The sequence below is a fragment of the Chlamydomonas reinhardtii genome, chromosome 13 (genome assembly GCF_000002595.2).
Source record: "Chlamydomonas reinhardtii strain CC-503 cw92 mt+ chromosome 13, whole genome shotgun sequence".
NCBI classification, from domain to species: Eukaryota; Viridiplantae; Chlorophyta; class Chlorophyceae; order Chlamydomonadales; family Chlamydomonadaceae; genus Chlamydomonas; species Chlamydomonas reinhardtii.
This window is the reverse complement of record NC_057016.1, coordinates 2,111,414-2,132,759: the sequence shown is the minus strand read 5'-3', so window position 1 is coordinate 2,132,759 and position 21,346 is coordinate 2,111,414. Positions and strand designations below refer to the sequence as shown.

At 64.7% G+C, this 21,346-nt stretch overlaps 5 protein-coding genes across 5 annotated transcripts; 3 read left to right on the top strand and 2 right to left on the bottom strand.

Moving 5' to 3' along the window:
• Nucleotides 1-114: 114 nt before the first annotated feature.
• CHLRE_13g577900v5 (uncharacterized protein) lies at nucleotides 115-2,031 on the top strand. Its single transcript, XM_001693736.2, has 2 exons — nucleotides 115-518; nucleotides 616-2,031. Exons 1-2 carry the CDS (start codon nucleotides 207-209, stop codon nucleotides 787-789), a joined length of 486 nt encoding a protein of 161 aa, XP_001693788.1. The 5' UTR covers nucleotides 115-206; the 3' UTR covers nucleotides 790-2,031.
• Nucleotide 2,032: 1 nt separating this feature from the next.
• On the bottom strand, nucleotides 2,033-4,174 carry CHLRE_13g577850v5 (uncharacterized protein). The gene is made up of 6 exons (XM_043069493.1): nucleotides 3,748-4,174; nucleotides 3,447-3,642; nucleotides 3,205-3,267; nucleotides 2,893-3,014; nucleotides 2,514-2,589; nucleotides 2,033-2,446 (listed from the first exon to the last, which is right to left on the bottom strand). Exons 1-6 carry the CDS (start codon nucleotides 3,810-3,812, stop codon nucleotides 2,387-2,389), a joined length of 582 nt encoding a protein of 193 aa, XP_042917468.1. The 5' UTR covers nucleotides 3,813-4,174; the 3' UTR covers nucleotides 2,033-2,386.
• Nucleotides 4,175-6,194: 2,020 nt separating this feature from the next.
• On the top strand, nucleotides 6,195-14,156 carry CHLRE_13g577800v5 (uncharacterized protein). Its single transcript, XM_001693735.2, has 13 exons — nucleotides 6,195-6,748; nucleotides 7,022-7,946; nucleotides 8,264-8,388; nucleotides 8,851-8,933; nucleotides 9,393-9,525; nucleotides 9,779-9,904; nucleotides 10,156-10,272; nucleotides 10,587-10,829; nucleotides 11,173-11,320; nucleotides 11,517-12,063; nucleotides 12,308-12,371; nucleotides 12,779-13,078; nucleotides 13,362-14,156. The coding sequence occupies exons 1-13, from the start codon at nucleotides 6,548-6,550 to the stop codon at nucleotides 13,578-13,580; spliced, it is 3,231 nt and encodes a 1,076-aa protein (XP_001693787.2). The 5' UTR covers nucleotides 6,195-6,547; the 3' UTR covers nucleotides 13,581-14,156.
• A 1,766-nt stretch (nucleotides 14,157-15,922) lies between these two features.
• CHLRE_13g577750v5 (uncharacterized protein) lies at nucleotides 15,923-17,564 on the bottom strand. Its single transcript, XM_043069492.1, has 4 exons — nucleotides 17,243-17,564; nucleotides 17,005-17,046; nucleotides 16,791-16,868; nucleotides 15,923-16,704 (listed from the first exon to the last, which is right to left on the bottom strand). Exons 1-4 carry the CDS (start codon nucleotides 17,421-17,423, stop codon nucleotides 16,613-16,615), a joined length of 393 nt encoding a protein of 130 aa, XP_042917467.1. The 5' UTR covers nucleotides 17,424-17,564; the 3' UTR covers nucleotides 15,923-16,612.
• Nucleotides 17,565-17,694: 130 nt separating this feature from the next.
• CHLRE_13g577700v5 (uncharacterized protein) lies at nucleotides 17,695-21,305 on the top strand. Its single transcript, XM_043069491.1, has 2 exons — nucleotides 17,695-19,314; nucleotides 19,481-21,305. The coding sequence occupies exons 1-2, from the start codon at nucleotides 17,723-17,725 to the stop codon at nucleotides 20,997-20,999; spliced, it is 3,111 nt and encodes a 1,036-aa protein (XP_042917466.1). The 5' UTR covers nucleotides 17,695-17,722; the 3' UTR covers nucleotides 21,000-21,305.
• Nucleotides 21,306-21,346: the final 41 nt, after the last annotated feature.

The following is a 21,346-nucleotide window of genomic DNA, read 5'->3' as shown; positions in this document are numbered from 1 at the left end:
TAATAAGAGGGGCTAGTTTTTCAGGGAGGGAAACCTGCCCCATCCCGCGTGGCCCCCAATCCTGGCCGAGCCTCCTGCAGCGTCAGGCCCGCCTCCTCAACGTCTAGATTTATAATTTTCGCATTGCACTGCACCTGCATTATTCACAAGAGCTTCTTCACCTCCGTTACTGAGTCAAAGCCTCGCCAGATCGATACTTGACTAGTATGGTGCGCGACGGTGGCAAGCCTCGCGGTCGCGGCGGGCCTCGCGGTGGTGGTGGTGGTGGCCGTGGTGGAAACCAGGGTGGCAACCGGCAAGTAGCTCGCGGTGGCGGTTCCGGCGGACGCGGTGGTCGCGGCAACGGGACGCAAGTTCGCGGCGGTGTGCAGAAGCCGCAGAGCGGGAGAGGGCGCGGGCCCGCTCCTCGTGGCGGTGGTGGTGGCCGTGGCTCCCAGGGCGGCGGTCGCCGCGGTGGCGGCCCTTCTCGCGGGCGCGGTGGACGCGGTGGTCGCGGGCGAGGCGATGGCAAGCCCAAGGTGCGCGAGACAGGCGACCGGAGGGCTAAAATGACATGCAGCTAGCCTTTTGAGTGGAGCTTTATTTTACCTGAACCCGTGTACGTTGTGCATGCAGAGCCAGGCGGAGCTCGATGCCGAGCTGGAGGGCTACATGCTGAAGGACCCGGAGCAGGGCAAGACCTACCTCGACACGGACCTGGAGAACTACATGAAGGGGAAGGGTTCAAAGCCCGCGGCGGAGGATGCTGAGGCAGAGGCTGCTGCGGAGGAGGCGCCCGCGGCGGAGTAGATGGCGCGCAGCGTGGACCGTGTAGCAGGAGCTCGGACCTATGACTTCTCTCAGTGACACTGTGACCGGATCGGACTTTGACTAGACGGGCGATCAGACGCGAGTATCGTTAGCTCAGGCGCCGGCTGGAGTAGCAGTCAGTGCAGCGGCATTTACAGCATCGCCGTGTGGCAGTATGCAGATGTCTGGCGGCACGCCAGCGTTGTGAGACTCTCAGAACTTGGGCCCGGACATCGGGACAACCGCCAGCCTGCCGCGAGCGCAGCAGCTGTGTTGTATCATCATTGTAACAGCTATCGACATGATACATCTCGTGACGCCGCCCTCCAACCGTCCGTGCGCCGTCACCAGTGGCGCGCGGTCGTCCGTACTTCGTGCGCACCCTACCACATTCATTCCATAGCTACTGCGCTTACTCGCAAACCAGATCCGAGAACATCATCACCTGGCGGCGCGTGCAGGTGCGCACCGCCAGCAGCTCCACGTCGAAAACCTGCGCGACGGGGCAGCGGCGAGGGGATGAGCATCATGGTGGGCACCGCAGCGCAGCGGCATTGGGGTGCCAACAGCCGCAGATAGGGAGTGTCACGGAACAGCCGCAATAAGAAGACGGGTGGCCGGTGAGCTTTTCGTGAAGGGTGGATACCTGGCTTTGGTATTGCGTATGTGTATGGTGATTATATGATCGTCGGTTGGTTGTCGGTGCTCGGGTCGTAGTGGGCAGCTGGCCCTGTGTGATCATGGCTCTACCCCTTCCTTGAATCCACTGACCTCGCACTGCTTGGCGCTGAAGAAGGTGGAGGGGCCCACGGGCGGCCCCAGGGCGGGCGGCACGATGATGCGCCGCTTGCCGCCTGGCTTCATGGTCTTGATGCCCAGCTCGAAGCCTGCCGAGTTAGTGACGCGGTAGTGTGTGAAGGGTTGTGGCTATCTTGTTGGGGTAACTATGGTGTTGTGGATTGTGTTGCCTGCTGCCTGCCATGGCGTTGGCGGCGTGCGCACCCGGGCACATGTGGAACCCGGGCAGAGCGCTTACCGGGAATCATGCCGTTGACGCCCAGGCGTGTCTGGGCGGGGCGACCTGTGCAGGAGGCAAAATCAAAACGTACATTGCGTTCAAGAAGGGCCTTAGCGGGGGGCACCACAACGGGTTAGACGGGTTGCTACCGGTTGCAGGGTGCTGCATACCTTGACGGAAAGATGTGTCAATGACGCTGCCCGACTCGTTGTAGCCCTGACATGCGTGCGGAGCAGGAAGACACAGTTAGGGCTTGCCAGGCACGCAGCAGTGCAGCGACGGCCAGGCAGCAGGTCTCCAACAACAGAACATGCATGCGCAGCACACAACTCGAGGCCTCAGTCCCGGCATCAGGCGGCGACCCCCGTGCCACCAAACACAGCTGACAGCTCATCAGACTAACATCGCGTGCTCTCTGACAGGCGCTCCCATATTTCGTAACGTGCACGTCTGAACGTGCTCCCGTCACCAGCACACGATCGGCACATCATCGAACCGCAGAGCGGAGGATCAGCGCCCACTGTCAACCAACTACGCACATCCCAACTTCCCGCAGCACCTCCACCACCCTCCGTGCCACTACCCATCCGACCAGCCCGCAGCCCGCCGGAGGCATGGGCTACACCGTATCCTCCTCGCCTGCGGTTCCTTAGGCGCGTGCGCCATGTCCCAATGTCCCCATGCCCAAACCCAGCCAGGTACTCACCGTGTAGTTGAACACCACCTCTTGCCCGTCCACAGGCAGGGGGCCGGTGCCCTCCTCGAAGTCCTTGTAGATCAGCCTGCACGTGACGGACAGGGCACGTTGGGGAGTTGGGCGTCCTGCTCGCCTCCACGCTGCCATACAATGCTCAGCCGTGACCCGCCCACGCACAGCCGGGGTGGCATTGTCCGCAAACGTGGTTTCCACTCACGGCCGACGCCCATGCGCCTCTAGCCTCACCAGCCTGTCAGCCTTGCCAGCCTAGCCAGCCTTGCCAATCGGACACAGTGGGCACAGTCACGCGACCATGCCCTGCCTCATGACCTCATTCGGTCACACTTGCCTCCCGCCAACCCTTGCCAACCCTCGCTGCTGCACTCACCCGGATGGCGCCACCTGGTAGCCCTCGCCCAACACCTTGACGTCGAAGCCCTCCCGGATGAAGCCCGGGAAGTCCACGGGCACACGGTTCTGGGTCTGGATGCGGCGGTTCAGGTTAAGCACCTGGCGGCAGGCGTGTGCGTTTGTGTGGAATGAGGGGAGCGGGGTCAGGGGTCAGGGGCACGGGGCAGGGGGGAACAGGACCTGGACCGCCGCGAGACTGACAGGGTGCCGGCACTTTGCGTAGGCCCATTACGTCCTGGGGATGGCGATTGGTGACCCCCGGAGGCCGCAGGGTGACATGCTGACGCACCAGCTTCTCCTGGGAGGTCAGCGCCGCCACTTCGGTGGCGCTGAGCAGGAATGCGTTGCCCTCCTGTGAAAGAGGTGGGGAGGAGCGGAGGCGAAAGGTTGCGGCAAACGTACCGGTCCCCACGGCCTCGCCAATAACACGGGCTACTCATGTAAGTTGAATTCGCGTAACGGCTGGAAACTTTTGAATACATAGATACAGCCGGGAATGCGTGGGAAGCGGTAGCACTCGTGGGCACTCACCGGGGGCCCCACCACGGACGCGCCGTCTGCCGCGGAGGCCTCCGACGGGGGCAGCACCACGCTGGCGATGCTGACGCCGGCCAGCGCCGCGAGCAGCTGACGCCGGCATATCAATCCCGTGGCACTTTCAGCACGCTGTAGCGGCTGCCCGCTGGGGCCAGCGCCCGCGCGGGCGACAATCGTGCATCGCCCGGACCTGAAGGCAGTGAAGGGCGTCAAGCGATGCATCAAGTAATGAAATTTGACATGCTCTGCTTGTCCTGGTACTGGGTACGTGTGTATCCATTGCACAAATGCTGACCTGCTGCTTTGCTTGCTCGAGAAGGGCCGCGCCGACGCCCGGCAAGTCCTCTGGTTGAGCATCATTTTTGTATTAAACAACTAAACAAAAAAGCAAAGGGGGCGAAGGGTCAGGTCGGGCGCAACCAAGCTTGCATGGAGACGTGCAGGCTAGGCTGGAGGGTTCAGGGTGATCCCAGCGTACGTGGATATAAGAAATTGAAAGACTGACTCCATGCTCCATCAATTCGATGCCACTGACCCAGAGGCCATAGTCCCCGCAACCAAATGGTGCTCCCTGGATTGGCTAGCTCGCACTAAACTTGGATGTAGCTTGGCAGCAGATGCGTATCATTTGATAAGCTAGCGCCAAGCGGCTATGTCAGTGTGGGGTGAACTGCCCCAGCGACGGTTGAAGGTGGATCCAGACGGCACCGTGCGACCAGAATTTAGTAATATAATACATTATATAATGGAGTTTGCCGTGGCGCTCGTGGTGGCCGTGGCGTCGGCCACCAAGCCTGCGGGCGGGCCCCCCTCAGCAACGTCGGCGCGCTGCCGCAGGTGGGTGGCCAGCCCGGCCAGCCACGGCCCAGCCCCAGCTGCCCCAGCTGCCGCAGCCCCAGCCCCAGCAGCCCCAGCCCCAGCTGCCCCAGCTGCCGCAGCCCCAGCCCCAGCAGCCCCAGCCCCAGCAGCCCCAGCCCCAGCTGCCGCTGCCCCAGCTGCCCCAGCCCCAGCCCCAGCAGCCCCAGCCCCAGCCGTGGTCCTCGACATGGACGTGGCGCTGGGGCTGGAGCTGGTGTCGGCGGCGGCGGAGGAGGAGCCGGCTAACTGGAGCCCGCGTTAGGGTGGCGACGGTGCACTGCACGGTGTCACTGCCGTCCAGGCCGCTGCTGCGGCCGCTGACGCTGACGCCGCCGCCCTTGCGGTGGCTGTCGTTGATGCTGCTCAGGTTGCTGAGGCCGTTTGCAGCGGCAGCAGCAGCGGCCCGATTGGCCGACGATGGGCCCGGTCCTGCAGCAGCGGCCTCATTGCCCGACAATGGCTGCCGCTGAAGCTGAAACTGCCCCCAGGCGGCGGCTGATCAGGCTGAGCAGGCACTGGCGCAGGCGCAGGAGGTGCTGGCACTGTGGGCCAATCCGGCCGCACATGGCCACCCGGGCTTGGATCTGAATCATCAGCCCGCAGCTCAGCCCGCAGCCCAGCACACAGCCCAGCACGCCGCCCAGCACGCAGCTCAGCACACAGCCCAGCACGCAGCCACCGCTTCCATCCACTTCTCGGATGGCACCTCGGCGCCGGCAGGGCTGTCAGCAATAGTGCCAGGCGGGACGGTGGATCAGACCCCAGATGTGATGACACAGCCCCGGCCGGCGTTCAACTCGCTGGCCGACTTCCGGTCATGGTGCGAGCAACAGCCCTGGTGCGAGCAACAACGGACACCCGCCACCGTCGCCCATTCGCATTCTGTGCTGCTGGTGTCCGTACCAGGGCTGTTGCTCGCACCATGTCTGGAAGTCGGCCAGCGAGTTGAACGCCGGCCGGGGCTGTGTCATCACATCTGGGGTCTGCTCCACCGTCCCGCCTGGCACTATTGCCGGCGCGGAGTTGCCATTTCGCGAAGGAGCAGGAGGAGGAGGAGAAGGACAAGAGGATGAACAAGAAGAAGGACAAGGAGCAGCAGGATGAGGAGGAGGAGGAGGAGGAGGACTAGGCGCCCACCACCGCCGCTTGGGAGTGTTGATGGGGGGCGCCTGCGGGTGCAGGTGCAGGTGTTTGGGGCTGCGCCTGCGGGTGCTGGGGGCGCCTTGTAAGATTCGAGCAGGGACTCAATATCCTGTGCCTTTTGCCTTTGGGTCTGGGGGGACCCACCTGGGTTACTCTAGTCTAGTGCCAAACTCCGTAACGATGCCATGAGGAACAGCTAGCTGAACTCGACAATCATGAGCCGGGCGTAGACCCGCGTTACCAAAGAGCTGCCAGTCCGCGGGGCTGATTCAGGCTGATCGCGTCGCCGTGGGGGCCGCGAAGTCCCCTGTGCACAAGCGTGGCACTACTGCTTGCGAGTCTGAGCTGCCGCATACTGTCGATTGTGACCGTCGATGCGGATTGCAAGATTCAGTATTGAAGTGAAGTATGGCGAACCTGGCTCTGGCTGACCATGGCTGGCGTCAATGCAATTGCGCTGCTTACCACCACCCCCTCACACACACCGACCCCGCTAGGTGTTATTGCAAACTAGGCAAGGTGGCAACTATTGCACGCGTGGGGCGTTGCAGTCTGAACTGTGTGGCAGGTCCCCTCCCCTGGCAGGGCCCGTTGAAAGTCGGTTGGCATGAGAGCCCGTGGAGCCCCACCTCGTGTAGATCGGGCGCTAGACGGCCCAGACGCCGACCGCGGCGATAGCGGCATGCATGTAACACAAAGCGGCCTCTCATACTCGCACTGCCTGTATTCTGGCGCGAGTATAGACTGCTCAAGAAGCCGAATAGCGCCACTAGCCCAATTCTTCTTGAACCTATATTATTGGCACTGATATTTTATAGTCCCTAGTGTCAAAGATGCGCTAGGACAAATACGCATTGTGGAAGCTTCGGCGACCAAGTTCCCGACACTTGCTCAAGCCCAAACCTGATAGAGGTTGACCCGTCAGCTTCTTGTCTGTGTCTATAGCAGTACATTTCTTCATCGCGCGAGATCGAGCCTCCAGCGTGCCACGCCAGACGGAGGGTTGCTGGCAGGTGCCCGAGGCAAGCGGTGCACCCGGTGCACGTATGAAGTCCTGACGCGCTTGGCCTCATCTGAAAGCTACTGATAGCGACATGTCGGAGCGGGGCAGGGGAGGCGGCGCGGGCGGCGGGGCCGCCCGCGGCGGCGGCAGGGCAAAGGCTGGCGTTGGCGGTGCTGCTGGCGCTGGCGGCGGCGAGGGCGCCCCCGGGTGGAAGAAGGCAGCTGGCGCGAACCTGAGCGCCAAGGCTAAGAAGGAGTATCTCAAGTGGAAGCGCGAGCAGAAGCGCAACCAGGTGAGGCGCACTGAGCACACATGGGTGAGGGCGTGTGTGCGCCGGCACTGCCTGCGGCCCCTGGGCCCGTGGCCGTTGGTGATCCTGCCTTTGCCGGGTGCCTGGCGGGCGGCTGAGGGTGGGCTCGAGCGCGGGAGAGGACTAAGGGAGGAGGAGCGGACGGCGTGCCACTCCCCAAGCACCTCAGCTGCAGCTGTGTCAGCAGCGAAAAAGCAAGCCGTCAGGTGGAAAGAAAGCAGCATGAACACACAAACCGCTCCCTTCCCACTGCAGGCGGACGATGACTCGGACGGCGACTGGGGTGTGGACGAGGAGAACGGCCCCGCAGCCACGGTGGCGGCGGCGGTGGCGGCCGGGCATGCTGCGGTGGCGGCCGCAGAGGCGGCGGAGGAAGACGCTGCAGGGGTGCCTGTAGCAGGTGGTGCAAGGCGGCGTGGGCCGGATGGCGGCGACAAGGGCCGGGCGGGAGGCGGCGCCGGCGCTGGCGGCGGCAGGGGCGGCGGGCGGCCAAAGCGCGACGGCGCCGCCGCCGGCACCGGTGACGCCACCGCCACTGCCACAGGCGAGGGCCTGCCGCGCCCGGTGCCGCCAGGCAAGGACGCGCGGCACCTGCAGGCGGCGGCGCACCCGCACCCGCACCCGCACCCGCACCCGCACCCGCACCCGGGCCGCCACAGCAACAAGCAGGAGGCGCTGCTCGGCGACTTTGCGGTCCCCACCGATGGCGGCGACGACGACGAGGCCGCCGAGGATGACGTGGCGCCGGAGGTGCGCGAGCGGGCGGAGGCGCTGGCGGCGGCGGTCGCCGCCTCGCACGTGCACTCCCCCGGACGCGTCACACGCCACGACGCCTACCTTGGAAACGCCCAACACGGAAAGGACCACGGGCATGCGCATGGACACGCCGGCACTCACGCGGGGCACGAGGGGCCCCGTGGCCACGACGAGCACCAGTTGGCGGCGGCGGCGGCGGCGGCGGTGGTTGGCGGGCGGCCGCCGGCGCGCAGCGGCACATGGAACACGCCCACCACGCAAGCAGTGGTGGCGGCGCAGGCGGCGGCGGCGCACGGGGCAGGGGGGCGCGGCGCCGGCGGCGGCGCGGCGGGCGGCGGGGGCGGAGGGGGGCGGGCGGCTCCTGACAGCCTGCCGCTGCGGTACGTGCCCATGGTGGACCTGCCGCCTGGCGACGTGCCGGCCAGTGAGTAGCGGAGCGTGGTGGCGTGGCGTGGTGGGAGTTTGGGGCGTTGAAGTGTTGGGGTGTTGCGGCTGGGGTTGCGCGATCGGGGAACCGACAGTGCTGGGCACGTGGGCACCAGGGGGCGACCAGGGAGGGAAAGGACATACGGTCGCATGGTACGTTGCGTACCCTCGTGCAGGTGTGCGACTGGGGCTAGCGGGGCGGGCAGCTCTGCTGCGTGTGTTCCTGTGCCTGCATCTGCACTTGGACCTTCGCCCGCACCTTCCCAACCCGTATCTCCCTTACCCCCGCATCCCCCTCTCGCGCCCTCCTCTCAGACATCCGCGAGGCCTGTCCGGAGGTGGAGGCGATGCGGCTGCCGCGGGTGCGCGAGGAGGAGGTGGGGTTCGGCGAGGAGGGCAGGCGGCTGGGCATGCCCAAGCGCCCCGCCTGGCGCGGCGTGGTGAGTGAGTGTGTGAGAGAGAGTGTGTGTGTGTGTGTGTGTGTGTGTGAGAGTGTGTGTGAGTGTGTGAGAGTGCGGGTACGAGTGCAAGAGCCAGTGGGGGCGGCCGAACCTGGGGCTGTGGGCTGTGTGCTTTGGGAACAGGGCGGAGGGCGGTTGGCTGTGGGCGGTTCGCTCTGCAACGTCGTGTGCCGAGCGGGTCGTGGCTGTGACGTCGGGTCGGGGGAGTGGCAGCCCAGTGCGGGGCGACCACACATCTCTCATGCCCTGGCCGCTTGGGCGGCCACCCGCCTACCTGCTTCTGCCTAGGTCATACTCACCTGCCCACGCACTCGCCGGCCGCCTTGCTGCCTGCCTCCCCTCCCTCACGCTCCTCCTCGCTCTTTTGCATGGGGTTTAGTTACTTTGGGCTGGTATCTTCCACCCCTCCACCTTAACTAGTCGTGAATGTAACCACCCCAGGTCCGCAGCGCCGACCAGCTGCACGCCCTGGAGGAGTCCAGCTTCCTGTCCTGGGCGGAGCAGCTGTACAAGGGCGTGGACAGGTGGGGATTAGCGCGTTCCGGATCCCAAAGCAAGCCAACCTTTTCTCTGTGTAAGAGACGCCGGAACGCTGCGAAACATGAGACGCGAAGACGCAGCAGGGGGATGATGGGAAGGCGGTGTGAAGGGGTGGTGGAGGCGGCTAAAAGAGGCCTGACAAGGAAAGGGGTTTGCGAGGTGGGTTACGAAGGGGGAGGACAATGGCGAGCACGGCCACACGTTATGGCGGAGAGGGTCAGGTGTGTGCGAGGCCCTGGCGTTCCGCGCAAATTGAAGCGATTCACCAGTCGCGAAATTGCGCTCTGCCGACCTCTACCCAACAGCAGCGCCGCTCCCTTGCCGCTGGCGACACCGTCTCCCCACCCCACACAAGCCTCGCGCCCTTCCACCCGCACCCACAACTTCCTCCCACACCCTCCTCCCTCGTCCCGCCCCCTCTCTCTCCCTCCCCCGCGCGCCAGGCCCTCTCGCGTGTCGTTTTTTGAGCCCAAGCTGGACTTCTGGCGACAGCTGTGGCGCGTGCTGGAGCGCTCAGACGTGGCGGTGATGATCGTGGACGCACGCAACCCGCTGCTGCACTTCTCAGAGGCGCTGGTACGTGCCTGGATGTCGGCCTGCGTCTTCATGCACATGTGTGTTTCAAAGCAGGGTCCTCGGCTCTCCCGCCGCCTCATTCCCTGTGCCCCGCCCCCTCTCCCCCTCCGGCCCCGGCCTACCCCCTCCTCCACTTAACACAATCCCCCTCTCCCCTCTTCGCTTCTGTGTTAATTATGAATTTAACTCCCCCTCCTCTTCCCCTCTCCCCTCTCCCCCTATCCCCTCGCTCCCTCTTCCCCTCTTCCCTCAGGCCCAGCACGTTATGTGCGACCATGGTATGGCCGCACTGCTGGTGCTCAACAAGGCCGACCTGGTGCCGGTGGCGGCGGCGGAGGCGTGGAGGGGCTGGTTCGAGTGCCGCTACCCGGGACTAAAGGTAGGAGGGCTTCCAGGGGGTGGGCGAGGAGAGGAGCGGGGGGTGGGAGGGTAGGAGAGGGCGGCGGAAATGGAGAGGAGATGGGGGAGAGGGTGGGGAGAGAAGGTGAAGGCAGTTGCGAGGGAGGGCACGGGGCGGGTCTGGGAAGATAACCTTGGGAAACACAGACACATGTATACACACGCCTGTGCGTTTTGCTGACACGCGCCGAATGCGATGCGTACATGCGTGCGCACGTGTGTGCCCGCCAGGTGGTGGTCAGCAGTGCTGCCGGCGCCCAGGGCGGCGCGGCGTCGGGCGGCGCGGCGGGCGCCATCTTGGACGCAGTGCTGGAGTGCGACATCAGCAGGGACGGCCGCCGAGTCAAGGTGGGCAGGGGCGGCTGTGCGGGGCCTGGGCACTGGGCACTGCTTGAAGGGGACTGGGGACGGGGGACTGGACACTGGGCACTGCTTGCATGGGGCTGGGGACTGGGGACTGCTTGCAGGGGGCTGGGCACTGCTTGCATGGGACGGGGGACTGGCAACGGGGGGGGGGCCGGAAACCTGGATCGGTGAGGCCAACCCGTACCGTAATCTCGGTGTTTGCGGGCTGTGTTACGCGCGTGTGCACGGTGCAACACAATGCGTGTCGCCGTCGCACCACACCGCGCACCGCCGTGTCCTGCCCTTGTGCCAAGCAGGTGTCGGAGGTGGTGGGCATGAGCCGAGACCAGATCCTAGCCGCCTCCAAGGCGCGAAACACACACAGCAAGCGCGACCGACCGCCGCCGGCGACGCAACAGCCACAGTCGCAGTCGCGCCATGAGAAGGCGGAGGCGCAGGAGGCGGGCGGCGGCGGCAGCTGGGAGAAGGACGGCGATGCTGACGAGGACGAGGACGTGGAGGAGGAGGAGGAGGAGGAGGAGGAGGCGTGGGACACGAAGGTGCGGCAGCGCCCCCTCAGTACGTCAGTACTGGTGGATGGGGCGGCGTCTGGGGTGTGTGGGGGGCAGCTCTGCTGGCGCACGAGCTGCGTCAGGCATTCCCGAATCCGACACGGTTCGCACATCTGTGGGGGGGCTACAGGCACCATCTTCTGCAGTGATAGCCTTGCTGCACCGTAGCTCTCTTGTCTGGCCTACCATACAGTAGTCTCTTTTGGTTTCGAATTGGTCTGGTCGCGTGCAGCTGACACAAACACAAACACACACACACACACACACACACACACACACACACACACGCACACGCACACACTCATACACACACACTCATTCATACACGCAGGGCACCAAGCAAAAGAAGAAAGCGGCTCTGAAGAAGAAGCGCACCGCGCGCATGCACGCCGGGGCCGCGGCGACCGCTGGCGGGGTGGCGGGCGGCGGCAAGCAGCAGGGCGGCGCGCCTGCCAAGGGCGCAGCCGGCGGTGGCAAGGGTAGGTCCAGGGCACTGGGTTTGGGTTTCGGTTCCCGGGGTCAACTGAGAGATTGTTGGGAGGTCAGTCGCCGCCTCGCGGGCACCGTGGAGAGAATGCTATGAGAACAGACAACCGTTCCAAAGTAGCAGTCCACTGAATGAAGCCTGCTTATGTGTGCCATGTCCTCGTGTGTGTGTTGCGGCGGCATCAGCAGGCCGCGGCTCGGCTCGCCGCGGCGCCGCGCCTGACGCCGAAGACGGCGACGAGTCGGAGGCGGCTGTTGAGGCGGAGGCGGCAGCTAGCGGCCCCAGCCGGGCGGAGACTGAGGGCGAGGAGGGTGAGGGCGAGAGTGCAGAGGAGGGCGAGGGCGAGGAGGAGGAGGAGGAGGCGGCGGGCGCTGAGGACAGCGACAATGACAACGCGGCCTTTGATGCACTGGCAGCGGATGAGGACGAGGAGGACTTCAAGCAGCAAGGAGATGAGGAGGAAGACGAGGAGGACAAGGAGAAAGGCAGGGAGCAGGCGGCAAGGAGCGGCGGCTCCGCCGCTGCCGCAGCCACCTCCGGCGGCTGGGGTGGCCACGGCGCGCGCGGCGGGCACGACCGGCGCGGCCGCAGCCGGCCTGTGGTGGTGTGTGTGGTGGGCGAGCCCAATGTGGGCAAGAGCAGCACCATGAACGCGCTGCTGGGCGCCAAGCGGGTGGCGGTCAGCAGCCACCCCGGCCGCACCAAGCACTACCAGACGCACGTCATGTGCCCTAGGTGGGCGGGGCGGGTGGGATGGGGTGGCGTGATGTGGTGTGTGGTGTGGTGCGTGCGGGCACGAAGGTGCGGACGCGCAGGTTTGCTGATGCTCTGTGTTGGAGAGAGCAGAAAGCCCACCTCTTTCACGCATTTGTGCTATCCTGGGCTGCCAGCGCCAACCCTTCTATGACCCATGCGCCCTGCCCTGCCCGGCCCTGCCCTGCTCGGCCCGGCCCGCCCTCTGCCCCCGCCGCCCCCACAGCCTGATGCTGTGTGACTGCCCCGGGCTGGTGTTCCCGCGTCTGGACGTGTCGCTACCTATGCAGGTGCGTCGGTGGTGAGGGCAGGAGAGGGCAGCGAGAGGGCGGGATGTGGGCAGGGATGTGGGCAAGACGAAAAGAGCATGGTACACTGCGTATCGGTTGCTGGCGAGGTGGGCACTGGGCAGGGGGCACAGTTTGCGTGCAGCAGTGTGTGTGTGTCTACGTTTGCCTCGCACACACAAGGAGGTCGGGCGCACATGCCCATGCTCACACACTGCTCCCTTCGCCCCAGCACTCAATACACACAGCAAACACACACACACGCACACACACACACACGCACGCACACACACACACACACACACACACACACAGTGCTGCGTATTTCTTGCCTTGTGCTCTTCAACACACACATACACACCTTTGCTGTGGTGCTTTCCTGGCACATACCCGTACACACACGCGCACAGGTCCTGTTCGGCAGCTACCCCATCGCGCGCTGCCGCGACCCCTACGCCGTGGTCCGCTACCTGGCGGAGCGGGTGTGGCCGCGCCTGCACCACACCCTGGCGCTCAAGCCGGTGGCGGAGGAGGACGCGGAGGAGGAGCGCGGAGGAGCAGGCGGAGGTGGAGGCGCAGGAGGTGGAGGCGCAGGAGGTGGAGGCGCAGGAGGTGGAGGCGCAGGAGGTGGAGGCGCAGGAGGTGGAGGCGCAGGAGGTGGAGGGGCAGGAGGTGGAGGCGCAGGAGGAGGCGCAGGCGGGGACCTGCAGGTACGAGGTGCGCGCGCGCTAGCATACGGGGTCCATTGCCGTGCCGCTTGCCGGGCTGCTTGTCTGGCTGCGTAATGCGGAAGGAGCATGCGGCTAGGTAGCCGGTAGGTGGAAGCATAGGATAGCTCGCCAAGAGGTTGAAATCTGGGCTCGTGGCTCGGCCGCCGCGGAGTCGGGCTCGACACTGGCGCCTTGGTGCCCATGCCTGCACCCGTGCACACACCCATGCCTATGCACCCATGCCTATACACCCATGCCTACACCCTTTCCCGCACCCCCGCAGGCGCGCGCTCGTCGCCGCCACGACACAGCGCCGCAGTGGTCCGACGACGACTGGACGCCGGCGGCACTGGTGGAGTCGCTGGCGGCCAAACACAACTGGCGCAGCCGCCGCGGCGGGCGGCTGGATGTGTACCGCGCCGCCAACTGGGTGCTGCGGGCGGCGTTGGCGGGGCGGTACGGGGTGGATGTCGCGTTCCTGCCGCCCGCGGCCGCCGAGTGATGTGGGTCTTGTGCGGTGTGGTGTGGTTTTGCGGGCGTGCAGGTGGAGGTGTGGAGCAGGCGGCAGAGTGCGGTTACGTCGGCGGTGTTGTTGTTGAAGCAGTTGCTGAGCGCACTGGGCCGCGGTTTGGTTTGTGTGTGGGGCAGTTTGGGCAGTTGAGCAGTTTGCGCTTCTGCGGTACTGTTTCCGGATGGGGTGCTTGCATGGGTGCTTGATGCGTTTTTGGCTGTGCTGGCCAATTGTGGCAAATATGAATCATGGTATACATAGAAGTGCCAGGCTCTGCCCCCCCTTCAATACCATCAAGGCGAAAAGTACGAGGATATTAGTGCTGAGGCCGTAGCTAGGGGACATGAGGCAAACCTTGCAATACTCTAACAAGGCGAAGTTGGCTAGCTGTTTACACGCTATTTTGGGCTCAACAAACAGAATTGTTGTAACAATGGATGGACGGTACAAATCGCGTGCCGGATACTGACACTGAAGACATGCGGAGAGACGAGGGGCCTTCGGGGCTCTCTTAGTCTCGTTACGGGAAAGGAATGCACACTTACAATCCTGTAACACACACACGTAACACACACATACGAGTAAATACAACCGAAACAAACTGCCCCACGCAGCCCCAACGCAGCTCCCTCACCGGCACAAACGCCCGCATGCCTCGGTGCACGTGCGCGCGCGCGTCAGCAAACTTCCAGCCAGCCAACAACTTATCGGTACAGTACCTCGGCGTTTGACCAGCCGCGCGCTCCTGCTCTGCCGTTGCAAATTGTTTGCCATCTGCTGGGGTCTGGGAATCAGCTGCACCCTGCGGGACTTGCACGTCCGCATGCCTAACCCTACTTCAGCACCCAGGGGATAACACAGCACAGCTATTAATCAGAGGCAACCTGACAGGCGAACCACTGACCACACGCCTAACCACCCGGCACAACCTGACACGAGAGCATGGGCCCAACTGTTCCCGCCAAAGTTCGCCTCTCACCCCAGTTCACACCTCCGCACCAACCGCCGGCAGTTGCCTGCGAAACGCACATGCCCACAATAATCATGACACGGCCCGAAAATGGCAAACAGTGCAATAATGCCCTGGTCTACCTGTATAAAGCACAGTAGCGTGTACCTTTTGTCACACACCAATTGTTTTTGGGAAGAACTCCAGACGGAATGTAACATGGTCAGTCAGACAGGGCCTCTGACAAGTGTTCCCCAGTCACGGGAAAAGGGGCTGAGCCCCTCCACAGTCTGAGGCCGAACAACCTCATCGCCCGGGCATAGCCCGGGGTCGGTTTCAACAGGCACATAGGCCAAACCAGGTGCAGTCGCGATGCCCAGCAGAGCCAACCGCAGCCAGACGCAGCGCAGTTGTCAACAGCCGCACTACTTGTCATACCGCTACACATGCCCTGCCAGCCCCACTGCGGACCGCTACCTAGACACCAGCCCGCCCTCAGCCTGCGCGCTTGCGCCGCTTCTTGGGCGGCGCTGCGCTCTCCTCCTCCTCGTGGCCTTTCCCGCCCCCTCCGCTACCAAGATGCGCGCACGCGCCCCTGCTGCTGCTGCTGCTGCTGCTGCCGCCTCTGCTGTCGCTGCCGCCGCCGCCGCCGCTGCCGCCGCCGCCGCCAGTCTGCAGCGATGCAGGTCGCTTGTGCCCCAGCAGCATCTCCACCAGCGCGTGCCGGATGTTGGTTGCGGAGTTGACGTCACGTCCCTGCACCGTCGGGAGGGTAGAGTGAGTGAGTCCCACTGAGCCCACGACTGAGCTGTCACCCAGCCGTCACCCAGCCACCACCCACTAAGCCCCACTGAGCCCTCACCCACTGAGCCGTGTCATCCACGTGTCAACCCCACTGAGCCCCACTGAGCCCACGACTGAGCCCCACTGAGCCGTCACCCAGCCATCCATCACCCAGCCAGCCGCCCACCCGCAAAGTGGACTCACCCACACCGTCCCGCAGTGGTTGCACACTTGGACTTGATGAGCACGTGAGCCCCCCCATGGTACGACCGCCTGCAGGCAGCGCTGCCCGTCGCCGAGCAAGCGCCGCCCGCACGTCGCACACACCTGCTGGGGAGGGAGGGGGCAGGAGTACAGTGTGAACCTTGCTGGCTACCCGGCTACCTGTACACGAGCCCCATCCTGTCCACCCGGCCACCTGTCTACTCATTCCAACCCGTCTGCTCTCATCTTGCCTGTGATGTGTAGAACTCGTCCACGTACACCACCAGGTGCGCGTACTTGTCCACCAGCAGGCGGAGCAGTGCCCGGTTTGGGCCCCGCCCCAACCAGGCAGGCAGGCAGGCAGGCACGGACAGGGGCAATCCTGGGGGGCTTCGGCCCCCCCCGGATCGCTTCGCCCCGCCTCTGAAAACATTGCCGAACATTGCCGGTAGATAACGGCGACTCAACACAGAACCTTGACGCTGCCACACACACCTTCTAGTCTTGGTGACGGCTGTGGTTCATGACGCCAGACCGTGGCTACCAAGCTATCCCTTCCCTGCTGCAAAAACCCCATGGAACGTGGCCTTTCTATTGCTAGCGATGAACCCACTAGTCAAATTCAAGAGCATGGCCCAACAGCAATGCTTCACCACCGCCACGCCCCCACAGGGGCCATCTGCACTTCTTGCATGCGCAGTATCTCCACGAACAGTTCCAGCTCTGCTACCTCAGCGTTTTGGGCCCAGCGAGAACATAATGCCCGGCCCGCCAGCCACCAGGACGAAGATGAGGGGGACAGCAAACCGAACCACCCACTCAGATTGCCAGTTCTGCAGCGACTGGCGATAGCCCTCGCCAGCTTGCGAGACCACCCTCCGCGTTGAGCTGGGATGGAGCCGAGCCCTCGCCAGGGGTGTCACCAGCAGGTTGCCCACGCTGTAGATCATCAGGACCATGTTTGCGTACGTGGAGATGAGTACGTTCGCGGGGTCGTTGTGGTTGGCCTACTTGGCCGCCAGCGCCAGCACCACACCCGCGCACATGACCAGGATGAATGCGACGGCCACTGCGCTGAAGCGGTCTTTCAGTCCTGGTGCTGGCGCCGATGTGGGCTGGGGTAACGATCTGCTACTGCAGCAAAGTGCTTGAAAAGCACCCAAAACCAGCTGCCATCATCTGCATCAGCCAACAGAAAGCAACCCATAATCAGTACACAATTTCAGTTCTAGCTACTGTATTGCTTGGGTAAGCAGGTGACGCACCATCTGTGCCCAGGAGAGGCACCGTGCCCTGGTTGGCAGCGCTTGCAGCTGGTCGGTGGGAAATGTGGGCTGCCGTGCCTGCACAGGAGGGCCAGTACAACGGGTCCGTTTCAGGCGGCAACTTGATGTGAGACTCGCGGAATACACGGTACACGGTGACCAGTGTCATGTTGTGCCAAGGCGCTGTGGTGCAGGTCCCATAACAACAACTCACCAGCTCCTGACGCGCTCCCCACGCCCAGGCCAGTCGCCGAGGCTGCACGACATGGTAGCGGTTGAGGGCCACAGGAAATGTGTTTTGCGGGGCTGCTGGGGGCAAGGCGCGCTCACACATGCGGGATTCCGCGCACCAATGCACGGAGCCCACGAGTGTTTCAAAAACGAATGCGGGCGTCGCAACGAGATTGGAAGGGCAGCAGTTTTAAAGCGGCACCAGGGGCGGACTCTCCTACCTTTCGCAGACCGCGCGAACGCAACGATTGCCGTATTGTCAGCACCTATCGGAAAGAAGTCGAGCTGCTCCTCCGATAGTTTGGACAAGACGAACAGCAAGTCGCCCCGCTCGTTCCCGTCCACGCCGAGCGCCTCCGCGGCAGCGTTGAAAGCCGCAGCCACCTCCTTTTTGCTGACCATACCGCTCGTCCGTGCGTTGCGGTGTTGGGTGCGAGAGTGCTGTGGCACAACAAGGTCTGAAGGACGGCTACACAGCTGTATGCCAAGGCAGGGTTTACTTGGAACGAGGCGGAAAGCGGTGTTGGTGAGACCTATTTACAGGATCGATTGATGGATGAATGTTACAAGTTCATGCTTGTAGATTGGTGCAAACGAGCCAGGAGGCGTTAAGCACGCCTTGTATGGCACGATACCGCTACAAGTCCTCTGCCACAGTGGATTTATGTTGCGAGCACCGTTTCGCGCCATCCTGCCCTGGCATGATGCCACACCAGACATACTTCGCCTACAGCGGTAAAACAGGGCGTGTCGCCCTCTCGACTTCCAGTCGTATAGGTGGGCATATAGGTGGCTCAGGACAGCCAGCGGCCAAGCGGCGGCGACTGGACTCGGCCTGGGCTCCCACCGAGGAGCACAGCTCCTCCTCCTGGCGCTGTGAGTGCACGGCCTGCTGTCGGCCCAAGTCAGCACTGGAGGCACTCCCCGCAGAGCTCCTAGACCGCATCTCGCAGTCCTTGTCACCTAACGAGGTGACATGCACGCTGCGCCTGCTCAGCCGCACACTGGCAGCCCACTTCCGCAGCCGCACAACCGTGCAGCTGTGGCAGCCAGTGCCGCATCACGCCTTCGTGCGCCGCTTCGGCCGTTGGTCCGCGGTGCGCTCGATGCCGCTGGCTCAGCGGCGCAAGCTCATCGCCCTGACGGCGACCAGCGGCAGCTTGGAGAACCTGCGCGTGGTGGCGGGCGGTCCGGACGTGACGCAGGCGGTTGGCACCGCAGGCTGCGCGCTGACGGCGGAGGTGTTTACCGCCGCCGCGGCGGCAGGCCAGCTGCACGTGTGCAAGGAGCTATACAGCATGGGCTGTCCCTGGGACACGAGTGCGGTGGAGGCGGCGGCGCGCCTGGGCGACGTGCGCTTGGTGCGGGCCATCGTGCGCAGCGGCTGCCGTTGGGACTTCCCCCGCGCCCTGTCTGCGGCGGCGGCGGGCGGGAGCTGGGAGGCGGTGGAGGTCTTGATGGACTTGCAGGAGCGCGGTCCTCACTACACGGGTGGCGAATGGCGGGACTACAACGAGGACGGCGAGTCCGAGGAGGAGGAGGAGGAGGAGGAGGAGGAGGAGGACGAGGACGAGGAGGGGGAGGAGGAGGAGGAGAAAGAGGAGGGCGAAAAGCAGGACTTGGAGTCTGCTGGCAAGCCGGCGGGTGGCTGCGCGGCGGCAGACACTGCAGCTCAAGGTGGCGTGGCAGCAGCAGCCGGTCTGTCGCCGCCAAAGCAGCCTGTCGCGCAGCCGAAGGCCACGGCAGCCGCGGCCGTTGAAGCAGACCCAGACGAGGGGTTGGCTGACGCTGCTGCAAGGGCAGCAGCGGCGGCCGCAGACATAGCGGCGGTGCAGAGGTATCCACCGTTTCCGAAATCGCGCGATTGGTCAGATGTGACCTGCGCGGCGGCGTGGGGCTTGAGCTTGGAGGTCATGGTCGAGCTTGCGGTGCGCTGCGGTGCTGCGGAGGGAGAGAACTCGACTGACATGCACGGTTTTGACCTGGCACATGCCATCGCTACTGCTCTGCTCAGCCCCACACCTGACTGGCGCGCAAAGGCCCAGTGGCTTCAAAACCACTGTCCGGACGTGGCGCGGGCGGCGGCGGAGGCGGCTCGGGCGGCAGAGGAGTCAGCAACGGTGGCGGCTCCGGAGTCGAGGGGGCGAGGCCGCAGTCGTCGGCACGAGCTGTTTTGGTTAGTGGTCCCGTACGCAGCCAAGGCGGGCTGGCACCCCATCAACGGCCAGCTGCCGCCGCTAAGCGCCCTGAGGCCGGAGCAGCTACTCCCGCGCATGGCGTGGGCCCGGCGCAGGTGGGCCTGAGTGGGGCAGAGGACGAGCGGTTTGCCCATTCTCGCGTGCACTTGGGGCAAAGAGAGGGTCACCCGGAACCTTTTGCGGCCGATCCCTGTTGATGTACGGTAGTAGCATTACTCTTGATCACGGGCCTGGCCCCCGTCTCTCCGCGTGCCCATACAGGGGCTACAGTGTCACCATGCCGCCGCCGGAGGTGCTGCCACTCTCCGACACGGCGGCGGTGCGCGCCGTCCTGGCATGGGTGCTTGAGGACGAGCAGCAGTGGCCGTCCCATGCTGGCAGCTGCTGCCACACGCACTTCTTCATCTGCGCCGCCGCGCGAGGCGGCCATGTCGGCGCGCTCCAGGCAGTTGCGGCCGAGGAGCACCGCGCGGCAGGGGCCGCAGGCAGGGTGCCGGCGGCTGGCAACGTGGCGGCGGCGGCGGGCAGCAGCGACGGTGCGCCGGCGACCGGCGGGGAGCAGGGCCACGCTGGGGCTGGGCAGGGCACGGCAGGCAGGCCGGTGTGGCGGCCCGGCTGGGCTGAGCGGGCCGCGAAGGAGGCGGCGGAGGCTGGGCAGGTGCCGGTGCTGCAGTGGCTGGTGGACACGTGGGGAGGCGAGGCGATCCTTTCCGAGAAGCTGTGGCGGTCTGCCGCGGAGGCAGGGCCCCACGCAGCTCGCGTGTTCGAGTGGCTCATGCGCGTGGCGTGCCCCGGCAGCCTGGGCTCGGGCGACGCCGCAGGCGCCGTTCGGCACGCGGGCGCTTCAGGCTTGGCGCTGTTCCGCTGGCTGAGGCAGCGGCGGTGTGCCTTCGGTGAGGGAGTGATGCAAGCTGCGGTGGAGGCGGGCAACGTGCGGCTAGTGGAGGCGCTGCGAGGTGCGGGCTGTGCGCTGGGACCTGCGCTTTGGAAGCCGGCTTTGGAGAAGGGGCACGTGGAGGTGGCGGATTGGCTGTGGCGGCGCGGGTGCCCGCTGCCCGAGGAAGTTCCGTACTGGAGGCCCTTCCTGCCCGAGCGGGTGGCGCTGCAGACGCCTGAGCCGCTGTACACGGCCGCCATCGTGAACGGCGACCTCGGGATGCTGCAGGAGCTTTGGCAGCGGGTCGAGGAGAGCGAGGCGGATGTCGCGGCGCGGCGGGGGCGCCGCGTGGCCCTGCCTCAGCTGGCGTACAACCTGTGCTCAGCCTTGTGGAAGGGCAGCGGCCCAGAGGCGTGCCGCAGCCTGCCGCTGATACGTTTCGTGCTGCACAAGACGGCGCAACCGCCTAGCATGGACTGGACGAAGCAGATCGTGTACAGCTGGCGCAATGTGAAGGCTTACCAGACGTGGGAAGGCCCCGACCAGCCGTACACAGCCGTGACGGCAGACGTGTACGACGATTGGGTCGCGAAGTTGCTGGCCCGGTTTGAGGAGTGGCGGAAGCTGGCAAAGCTGGCTGAGGGCGTCCGCGAGAGCCACGAGCTGCGTGTGCATGTTGACAAGTACGGAGGTGGCACGGGTGGCTCACTTGTGGCTGCGAGCCTGCACGCCTCCCGCACGCACTTGACAGCTGCCGTGGAGGCGTCTTGGGCCGAGATCTGTGCCACGGTGGAGCGCGTGTTGGAGTGGGACCTGTACAAAGGCGAGGAGGAGGAGGAGGAGGAGGAGGAGGAGGAGCTGGAGGAGGAGGAGGAGGAGCAGCGTGCAGAGGGCTTCAAGTGACGTTACGAAGGGGCATCGCCGCTCCGGCGTTTTGAGTGGTAATGTGCGACACGGCTTTGAAAGTTGGGAAGGCGGCCGATTGCATGATGGAATTGAGCGTTAACGGGAGGGGCCTTGCAGTGCATGCCAGGATGATAGGGACGTGAAGTTGTCCCGGTGTTTGAGGACATTTGGATCGGACTTCGTCCTAAGGGTGACGGTAGTCCAGGGTGGTCCGCTGCGTTGCAGGGATGAGTGGCGTGCCGCAATGGTGCCGTGCCAATTGCTGCCTTGCACTTTGCAGTCAGAGTGTAAAACTAGTTGGTCACGCATATTTATTCTGTCATATGCAAGTGTTGTACCTCGAC

Excerpts from the sequence above, each read along its gene's own strand:
- CHLRE_13g577900v5 (XM_001693736.2), top strand. The coding sequence starts at position 207 with ATGGTGCGCGACGGTGGCAAGCCTCGCGGTCGCGGCGGGCCTCGCGGT. Across the intron at positions 519-615 it reads GAGGCGATGGCAAGCCCAAG|AGCCAGGCGGAGCTCGATGC; the intron begins GTGCGCGAGACA and ends TTGTGCATGCAG.
- CHLRE_13g577850v5 (XM_043069493.1), bottom strand. The coding sequence starts at position 3,812 with ATGATGCTCAACCAGAGGACTTGCCGGGCGTCGGCGCGGCCCTTCTCG. Across the intron at positions 3,268-3,446 it reads CGTCCGTGGTGGGGCCCCCG|GAGGGCAACGCATTCCTGCT; the intron begins GTGAGTGCCCAC and ends CCTCTTTCACAG. Across the intron at positions 2,447-2,513 it reads AGGTGGTGTTCAACTACACG|GCGAGGAGGATACGGTGTAG; the intron begins GTGAGTACCTGG and ends AAGGAACCGCAG.
- CHLRE_13g577800v5 (XM_001693735.2), top strand. The coding sequence starts at position 6,548 with ATGTCGGAGCGGGGCAGGGGAGGCGGCGCGGGCGGCGGGGCCGCCCGC. Across the intron at positions 8,934-9,392 it reads CTGTACAAGGGCGTGGACAG|GCCCTCTCGCGTGTCGTTTT; the intron begins GTGGGGATTAGC and ends CCCGCGCGCCAG. Across the intron at positions 12,372-12,778 it reads ACGTGTCGCTACCTATGCAG|GTCCTGTTCGGCAGCTACCC; the intron begins GTGCGTCGGTGG and ends ACACGCGCACAG.
- CHLRE_13g577750v5 (XM_043069492.1), bottom strand. The coding sequence starts at position 17,423 with ATGGTCAGCAAAAAGGAGGTGGCTGCGGCTTTCAACGCTGCCGCGGAG. Across the intron at positions 16,869-17,004 it reads GGGGAGCGCGTCAGGAGCTG|GCACGGCAGCCCACATTTCC; the intron begins GTGAGTTGTTGT and ends CCTCCTGTGCAG. Across the intron at positions 16,705-16,790 it reads GCCTCTCCTGGGCACAGATG|ATGATGGCAGCTGGTTTTGG; the intron begins GTGCGTCACCTG and ends TGGCTGATGCAG.
- CHLRE_13g577700v5 (XM_043069491.1), top strand. The coding sequence starts at position 17,723 with ATGATGCCACACCAGACATACTTCGCCTACAGCGGTAAAACAGGGCGT. Across the intron at positions 19,315-19,480 it reads ATGGCGTGGGCCCGGCGCAG|GGGCTACAGTGTCACCATGC; the intron begins GTGGGCCTGAGT and ends GTGCCCATACAG.